Source organism: Berghia stephanieae, chromosome 14, assembly GCF_034508935.2.
Source record: "Berghia stephanieae isolate SIO BIC M18660-M18661 chromosome 14, UCSD_Bste_1.3, whole genome shotgun sequence".
In the NCBI taxonomy this organism is placed as follows: domain Eukaryota; kingdom Metazoa; phylum Mollusca; class Gastropoda; order Nudibranchia; family Aeolidiidae; genus Berghia; species Berghia stephanieae.
In genome coordinates, this window is record NC_088373.1 from 2,329,552 (window position 1) to 2,339,394 (window position 9,843).

Sequence of the window (9,843 nt, forward strand, 5' to 3'; positions counted from 1 at the left end):
CGTAGTCTGTCAGACAGGTAAATATGTGCACGTAATCTGAGACAGGTAAATATGTGCACGTAGTCTGTCAGACAGATCAATATTTGCACATAGTCTGTCAGACAGGTAAATATGTGCACGTAGTCTGTCAGACAAGTAAATATGTGCACATAGTCTGTCAGACAGGTAAAGATGTGCACGTAGTCTGTCAGACAGGTAAATATGTGCACATAGTCTGTCAGACAGGTAAATATGTGCACGTAGTCTCTCAGACAGGTCATTATGTGCATGTAGTGTCTGTCAGACAGGTCAATATGTGCACGTAGTGTCTGTCAGACAGGTCAATATGTGCACGTAGTGTCTGTCAGACAGGTAAATATGTGCACGTAGTGTCTGTCAGACAGGTAAATATGTGCACGTAGTGTCAGACAGGTCAATATGTGTACGTAGTGTCTGTCAGACAGGTCAATATGTGCACGTAGTGTCTGTCAGACAGGTAAATATGTGCACGTAGTGTCTGTCAGACAGATCAATATGTGCACGTAGTCTGTCAGACAGGTAAATATGTGCACGTAGTCTGTCAAACCGGTAAATATGTGACATAGTCTGTCAGACAGATCAATATGTGCACATAGTCTAAAAAGGTGCAGTCTTTGCTATGCTAGGCGGTATGAGTTTGGGTGTCATGTTGTTCTATATAATATATACAAATTATACAAATATAAACATACATCAATAGATGATGTTCAAAAAGTTTTCAAAAACGGAAATGAATTGTTACATTTGAACCTCAACGCCTCAATTCAGTACCCATGTCGCAGAAAACAAAGCAGTGGGAGAAAAATTGACTTGGAATCCACAGTCATCAACAGAAACCAATGTCGTGAATTGACTTGAAATCAACAATAATTTTTTTTTTTTTAATTTCCTTTTAAACCCCCCCCCCCCCCCCCCCCCCCCCCCCCCCAAAAAAAAAAAAACGTTCTTTTTTTCCTTTGAGCTTCAAGATGCAACATTTTCATTCAAAAATAAAGGTAGGTACACATTGAAGCAATGTTGACAACTGTACATTCTTTACAAATCTGAAAACAGAATGAATTATTTCTAGATTACTCCTTTCAATGACAGAAATCAATATGATTAGGCTTCAACTAGCCAATCTCTGCCATGAATGATATCTTGTGGTGCTCAAGGGGGGAAAAATCAATGATATGTCCAAATATATGAAAACAGAATTATTTCTAACTTAATCCTTTCAGTAACAGAAATGGCAATATGTATCAAAACACAAGTTCCATACATTGATATCCTGTGAGACGCCCTAGCGAAATGGCCCATATGTCCATATATATGTAAAAACAGAATCATTTCAAGTATTCTTTTAAAAAAAAAGGGTTTTACGGCGCTTGCAACACATTAAGGTCATATCAGCGCCAGTAAAAATGAAGAAAATGGGATAGTAAAGAGTTCTAGAATTACAATTAAAGCACCCAAGAAAAGGTAAGACAAAGGGGACTTGGTTCAAATAGGAAATAGACGAGATTCCAAGAGCACACTATCAGTGTACTTAGTTTGAGATTACCTAAAAGTCTCACCCAGACACAAGCACAGGTCTCCACTAAGAGGAATACACTCAAATGTTTACAAATCATATGTATTATGTACATAACAAATAGGTGATTTACAACACACAAAAAAAAAACATTTCCCAACATTCTAACTATACATTTGACTGTTTCCCTCACAGTCAGAACCTGGACAAAACCAAGTAATCTCATCCCAAGACAAAGAGAGAAAGCATGTTGGAAAACAGATTTAGGGGGATAGAAGACACAGTAAGTGCATCCCTACCCACTATGCATAGGAGGTCAGAAACCCCAACCAGAGTGACTAGAAATCACGAACACAAAAACAGAATAAAAGTATGGAAAAAACATGGAAAATTATCATGGAATGTTATTGGATGAAATGATAATAATATATGATAAAAATTGTGTAAACAAAATATTGGCGGTATGTCTTGATAAAACTATTAAAAATCACATTTTGTTTATTTTTGTATAGACTTAAAACAATGAGTTAAAAATCGATGTACACTTATTTACAGGTCTGATAACCCAATTCCTTATGGGCTCATTGTTGTAATGGAAATCTCAAAAAATGAAGCATAATATTGTCCATTACAACAATGTTAAACTAGGGTCATAAGTGGGTTCGGATATCAGACCTGCATATATGTATACGTCGGTTAAATAAATAATTTATGAGGTTTTTTTGTTCAAAATTAATATTGTTATGAAAAGAAAAAGTAATCATAACTTAAATATAAAATCACAATGTAGATAAACCCGATTATTGACCGTCATGCCTAGAATAAATCAATATAATCTAAGACCATTTCTAGACGTAAACACTGACTAGAAATAAAAACATAAGGTAATGCATTGGAAACGAGGAGCCAGAATTTATCCCCTTTTCCTTCCAGTCAAATTGGCAGAGATAATTACTTGCTACCTTTTGGATAAGACGATAAATAGTTGGCACCTTTAAATAGAACAGTGACTAGGTGGTAATATTGATTCAACATACCTCTGAGATTCGGACCGTGAAAGAAACAGATGATAATATTCATAGAATTGGTATTAGTGTGTCGGTCGGATACAAAGTACTTTCTGTCAAGTCTAACAGATTCAGCTACCAAATTACTGCGGGGTTAAAGGGGGTTGGAGTGGGGGGGGGGGGTTAGAACATAATCTCGACTTCATCCGGAATATATTTAAATTCTTTTGCATGCGCTCTACCAGCTGAGCTATTGAGCCTCTCAAATATCATGTTATGTTCTATGCTGGAAATCGGAGATGAGGTATTTTGATGACATGATATGATTGGCCATCGGTCCAATCAATAGACACCTATAATATAACCACGCCTCTCGGACATTCGTCATAAAGTTTTGTTTGTTGTTTTTAAGGGTTTTGCGGCGCTTGCAACACATTTAGGTTATATCAGCGCCAGTAAAAAGGAAGAAAATGGGATAGTAAAGAGTTCTAGAATTACAATTAAAGCGCCCAAGAAAAAGTAAGACAAAGGGGAACTGGGAACAAATAGGGAACAGATGTAGATTCCAAGAGCACCCTGTCAAAATACTTAGTTTGAGATCACCTAAAAGTCTCATCCAGACACAAGCACAGTTGCCAACTAAGAGGAATACACTCAAATGTTTACCAATTATATAATATAATATGTAAACTAAACATAATACAATGCATAACAGAGAGATGATTGACAAGGAAAAAAATATCATCTCCCAAAACTATAACTATACATTCGACTGTTTCCCTCTCAGCCAAGGACTCCGACCAAGGTCAGGACAAAACCAAGCAATCTCATTCCAAGACAAAGACAGAAAGCAATTGGAAAACAGAAAAGAGGGGATAGAAGTCACAGAAGTACCTCCCTGCCCACTATGGGAGCGTCATAAAGTAAACAATGGGAGTGATTGGTCACCATAGCAACCTCCACAGGATTTACGATCGATGGTATGTGTGTATAAGTAAAATATCCACTGTTTTACCGCTTGAACAATAGAACCAACTATGTATAAACTTAAACGTTGAGAATATGATTGAGAAAATCGTGTGATTACTAGTCACCCATTTGGAGGTATAAAAACAATAACAACGATCAGAGAGAGGTCGATTTCATTCACGTTATTGTTTATAAACAACCAACCATGCTTGTCCGACCACGTTTGAAGGTGTGTCAAAAATTTCATATTTTGATTGGTCAACAAATATATTGGTTAATTAAGATAAGTTAACGTTATTTAAAATAAAATAAGAACAACAACAACATTACGATGTGAGTCGATTTTAAATTGAAAACAAATAAAAATGGAGGAGAACTTTTGTTTTGTCATGGATGTGCTCTCATCATTACAAAGATGCCATTGATCACAGTATTACAGTTGTACACAGTCGATCCTATAGCAATACATCGTTTAACTCACTCAACCCTAACACCGACTATATCCATAGTTTACCCAGGTAACTTTTACCCAACGCCTATTTATTACCATTTTTCTGAGACAAATTACAGACGTAGTATCAAAGTTAATGTTTTTAGTTTTTACATGTTAATGGTAGGTGAATAAAACTATTTATGTACATGCTCAATTTAATTCATTTTTTTCCAATTTGAAAAGTAGCAAAAATCTCTGGGATTGAGTGAGTTAACTTAGCACACATTGTAAATATATTCAAAGTAAAATCATAAAGAAAAAGATAAACCTTTCTATTAACGTTTTGTGGATCATAAAATAAGTGCACCTGCCCTGCATAAAATTAGGCTTGGCAAACCATCGAAATCGATTTTTAAAAAAAAGGATATTCGGATATATTATGCGAAACGATTCTGTGGAAGTAAAAGTAACGATTGGCCCAACCCGCCCAGTCATGCCCATCAGTTCAGAGTGTTGAAAGTACCCAGTCTTTTAGAGCCACGTGGCTCATGGCTCATGAAAATTTTCATGAAGTGTGAATTATACATGAGTTCAAAAGAGTCACAACCATATCTATATGAAAAATGATGAAAACAAAATACAGACCTGCCTGCCAACTTGAAAATTTAAAAAATCGTAGATTTTAGGTGAAACAAAAGAGCAGTTAACTTTATTTATCTATCAACAATTAACCCTCACAAGGATTAAATACCACTTCAAAATCCTTACCATCAGATTGTCTGACATCATCATTTTTCAAAAAGGGTTAATGACTTTGAAATGCTCATGACGATTGGAAATATCGGAGGCAATATTTCGTAATTCTAGGAATTTTTCATAGTAGTATGGCAGGTCTGAAAATATGACCAAAAAAAACAAACGCATTGATGATGATGATGATGATGATGATGATGATGATGATGATACATAAATCGAAATATCAAACCGTAAAATAGTAAAATGAAAAGCGTGTAGCCTAAAACTAAAAGGTTTACATTGACGGTTACCAACGTGTACATAATAATATATGCAGGTCTGACATCCGAACCCACTTATGGGCCTAGTTTAACATTGTTGTAATGGACAAGATTATGCATCATTTTTTGAGATTTCCATAACATAAATAAGCTCATATGGAATTGTAAATGTTGCTGCTCGAAGCTCGAAGAAATAAATAATAATTTGAAATTGAATGTAAGAGCTGTTTTTGTAATTAAATTGAAGCTTACATTCAATTTCACATTATTATTTATTTCATATGGAATTGGGTTATCAGACCTGCAAATAAGTGCACGTCGACGTATTAACCCACCTTGCTAGTGGCCCTTTGTTGTGTCGTGTAAACTCCTTCAAACCAACGCTAATTATTTTCCATTACAACAATTTTAACTCACTCAACCCTAACACCGACTATATCCGTAGTTTTCCCGGGTTACTTTTACCCCATGCCTATTTATTACATTTTTCTGAGACAAATTATAGGCGTAAGTATCAAAGCTAATGTTTTTAATTTTTACATGTCAATGATAGTTGAATAAAACTATTTATGCATATGCCCATTTTTAATACACTTCTTTCCAAATTTGAAAAATAGAAAAAAAATCTTTAGGATTGAGTGGGTTAATTCAATCAAATCCCATGTTTGTTTGTCCGTCGGACCTGTGAATATGTGTACGAAGATTTTATTTTTCTTACATTCAAGTATAAATTATAAAATAAATATATTCCCTCTATTCATCCTCATAGGGAATTTAAAGTGGAGGCTATGCGTACACTCTTAATCACACACACACACACACACACACACACACACACACACACACAAATAAATAGCACGGAATCTGTACAAGGCATACAAAGCACATACAAATGTTGGATTATTCACAGGTCACATTTACCACACAGACCTGTAAAACGCCATCTTCAACCCTGACTGTGTGGCTTTGTAGCTTTGTGGTATGACACTCACTTTCGGATCGGAAGATCCTGGGTTCCAGTCTCCCTCGGCGCAAGTTGAATTCCTTGGAAAAGGCTATTTACTCACATTCTCTCACCATAATTAGGTGTACGATGAGTAACCGAGGCTCGAACCCAGGACCCTCCGATCCGAAAACGAGTGTCCCACCATTAGACCAACATAGCCGCACGAGTAGATATATCTATCACGAAACCCAAAAAATGATATGACAAGGCTGCCAGCTAAAGACTGTAACAGTTAACCAAAAGAAAATGGTATTAGCAGATGACTGACGAAAGCCTTATCAAAGTCGTCATTCCATATTAGACAAAAATAAAATATATATGAATATTTATACAAAACACATTTCCATGCACAGTCCCACATTTGTGGGTTTGATTTTTCATAAGATGAGAGTTATTTTATTCGATCGATAGTTGAAGGACGAGTATTCTGGACAAATGTTTTAATACGTATTTTTTTTTTTCTACAGAGAATGACAGAATAGTTCAACCAATGGATCATATGGTCCCCCCCCCCCCCCTGGAGAACTACTAACGATAACTAACTTTTCATAATTTTTTGGGGGGTGACTGGCGCTCTGTAAAGTGACATAATTTTTTCGGAAAGCGGCATACTGTAAGTTATCAAAGGCTATGATTAAATCATGGCCTTCATTAACTTGTAGCCTGACACTAGGACTTGTAAGGTGTATAATATTTTAGGAAAGTGGCATGCTGTGAGTTATCAAAGGCTATGATAAAAGCGTAGCCTTCATTAACTTATTGATAGTTCGAAGTTGTTGACATCACTCGGGTCTTTGTTATTGTTTTTTGCAATCCGCGTTTATGAGTAATTCTCACAAAACTGTATTAATCAGACTATAAACGTTCAAGGTTACACATTATACTGTGTGTTGGTCCATTATATTTCCGGATGACAATGTTGTGAACTTCTTAGCCAAGCACATACTATCTATAGCCTGACACAAGGACTTGCAATTTGACGTCAGTTTTTAAAGACTTGAGTACTGCCTCGTGACTATTGAGTGTCGATAGTAGTGGAAACTGCTCAAGGAAACTAATTATGATCCCATTGGCTGAACTATTGAATAGAACTCAAGTTCAATTTCTACAGGTGACCTTCACCTTGTATTTTGATGTAAATTTTTGGCCAGAGTCACAAAGGCTATGATTAGAAAATAAAGGTAATTAAAAAAGTCCCAGGTGAAAACATTCGTTGTTCTAATCTGTCACCTCTTCATACCCTAAATTTATCATTATTACTGATACAAGTACCCGCTCCATACTTTTTTTTCTGAATTTTCTAAATTTTCCGAGGGCTGTGATGCAAACCTGGTCTTCTTTAACTTACAGTCTGACACTAGGGCATAGAGTTGGACATAATTTTGTTTTTAGGTTTGTGGAGCGCTTATTCGAGTAGTGGTGAGTCGTGCTCAAGGATACAACAGGTATCATTGGTTGAATTATTGAATTCAACTCGTGGTTTTGCTTTCTTTTGGAGGTCTTGTCTTGTATATTGAAGTAATTTTTTTGTAGTCAGTATCAGGGTATGAGTATTTCAAAGCCTACGATCAAAGCTACCTTCCGTTCTTTAAAAGAAAAATTATAATTGTGAAATTGTGGAGTTGTCGAATTGTGGAATAGTGGAATAGTGGAATAGTGGAGATATGGAATTCCTTAATCTAAAAACTGGCCAAGTTGTCTCCAATCTCCCCTAAAGACAACAGGTGATCAGGCAGAGTGCTGAAGTCAATGTGGACCTGGGCGTTGACCACCAGGCTGGACAAGACTTCAAGAATTTCTTGGTAGGACGGACGTTCTTCTGGAATTGTGTGCCAACATCGCAGCAACAGCTCGTATCTGTGGAAGTGGCAAAAAGAAAGGGGGGGGGGGGGGGGATGAAAGTCGTTTAAATTGGATATAGAATAATCACTAAAATCTTACTCTCCAGGCTTAATCTAAGCACGTTGTGGTCTCGTGGTATGAATGACAAGCCGCTTGGAATCTGTAGGCCCCTGGTTTGAGTCCCGTTTTGGACAGTGCAAATTCAGTCCTTGAACAAGACATTATCTCACCACAATGTCTCTGTCGTTATGAAAATTGTAACACACACAACTCATCTTACACGCTGAGTGTTGTTATCAGTCGGTTTTGGCTCCAGCTACAGAACTTCTTGGAAAATGAAGTTCTGGTGCCAGAGACACCCAAATTGATAGAACGAAGTTGACGTCACTCGGGTCTTCGTTATTGTGTTTTGCCATCTGCGTTTATTTGCATACGCCTCTTTGACTCCTTAAATCTTGTTGAAAAGGAAAGTTTAGTTCCTTAGAATCTATTTTTAGGATTTTGGATCATATTTTTGATCGTCCTGAGGACAAATTATTTATTTCTAAAGCTATTTAAAATGGCATTTTATTTGGTTTCCTTGGAAACTACGAATTGTTGACACTTCAAGTAGGCACTCTGTGTAAAACCCTTAGAAACAAAAAAAAAACAACAAAAAAAGAACAGACACAAACTATCAACCGTCACACAATTCAAGTATGAAATGTGCTTGTTTTACTCATTTTAAATCATTGACAAAAGGGAAAAAGTCTAAGTGAGTAAGTGAATACTCTCATCATGTGACTTACAGTTCAGGGCTGCAGTGTTGAGGTTTGGGCATCCTGAATCCAGTCTGGACACTTTCCACGACTTCCACAGGGCCCATGGTAGGATACGGTGTTGTGCCTGGAAGAGTAGAAATTCCACATTCAAATTATTCTTTGAATTGGATACAATGAGTAAATCTCAATATTTACGACAAGTACAAATTCTTACAGATTGGCTTCAGGAAACAAGAAATAAATAAGTAAATAAATAAATAAATAAATCATGTCCTATCCTAAATGTTAAATGTTGCTGTTGGCCAAGGACCCTTTGTAAAGCTCTTTGAGAACGTTTAGTGGATATTGCGCTATATAAAAGCTTCCGCGAGGACGAGAGACGCATGCGCACAACCAACATGACGTTCTCTCTCTAATAACTTTTCCGCCGGTGACGTCACAGACTATGGGTGACGTCCAATCAAGGGACGCTACTCTTCTGCTAATCTCATTCCCGATAGGTCGCACATTTAATTTTCATCATCTTTGCCATTTCGACATAGTGCAGTTTGGAGGTGATTTGGTCACATTCAATGTCTACTTACCAAAGTGCAGGATTTCCCAGGCGACAATGCCATAGGCCCACGTATCAGTCTTGATGTTACACTCCTTGGTCCTCAGACTCTCTGGGGCAGTCCAGCGTACAGGCAGGGAATTCTGGTGAAACAAAATCAACTTGGTCAATTAAAAAAAACAGAACTGAACAAGTGTGCCACACAGAGAAAGAAAGAAAAATACAAGGAAAAAAACCATCCCAAAAAATCAGTCGACCTCAAGCAGCAGCACGATAATCAGAAGGTCTGAGGTTCGATCCCCAGTTGAGGTCGACTGATTTTTTGGGGATAGATTTTTTTCTTGTATTTTTCTTTCTTGCTTTGTCTGGCATCTTCCATACACACTTTTTCAGTTCTTTATCTTACACCGGTGCCTGCTCCTTAATTTCTTAATTTGATATGTTCATTTTTAAAAGAAATAAAACTATTTTATTTTACAATATCTTAATGTTTTCATTTTAAAAGTAACAATGTAATTCCAACGTATTGTAGCTGCTCAGATACTCTGATGCAAGACTTCTTATTTCAGAAAAGTGAGAGGAGCAGGCACGTATATTGATAATAAAAAGAAATGAAGTGAGTAGGAAAGTGCTAGAAGACAACAGAGAATAAAAACTTCGCAGCGGTGATGTTTTTATTCTCTCTTGTCTTCTGGGACTTTCCTACTCACTTCATTTCTTGCAAG

General features: G+C 36.7%; 1 protein-coding gene across 4 annotated transcripts in view; it reads right to left on the reverse strand.

Moving 5' to 3' along the window:
* Window positions 1-7,267: 7,267 nt before the first annotated feature.
* LOC144959708 (mast/stem cell growth factor receptor kita-like) overlaps window positions 7,268-9,843 on the reverse strand; it is a 118,763-nt gene continuing 116,187 nt past the window's right edge. For 3 of the 4 annotated variants that reach the window (XM_078892388.1, XM_078892385.1, XM_078892389.1), the window contains 3 exons: window positions 9,150-9,261; window positions 8,593-8,689; window positions 7,268-7,819 (listed from right to left, as the gene is read on the reverse strand). In XM_078892388.1, the coding sequence (XP_078748514.1) occupies window positions 7,642-7,819; window positions 8,593-8,689; window positions 9,150-9,261 (387 nt within the window). In that variant the 3' untranslated portion in view covers window positions 7,268-7,641. The remainder of the gene's footprint in view (window positions 7,820-8,592; window positions 8,690-9,149; window positions 9,262-9,843) is intronic. The other variant, XM_078892386.1, reaches the window with a different exon arrangement.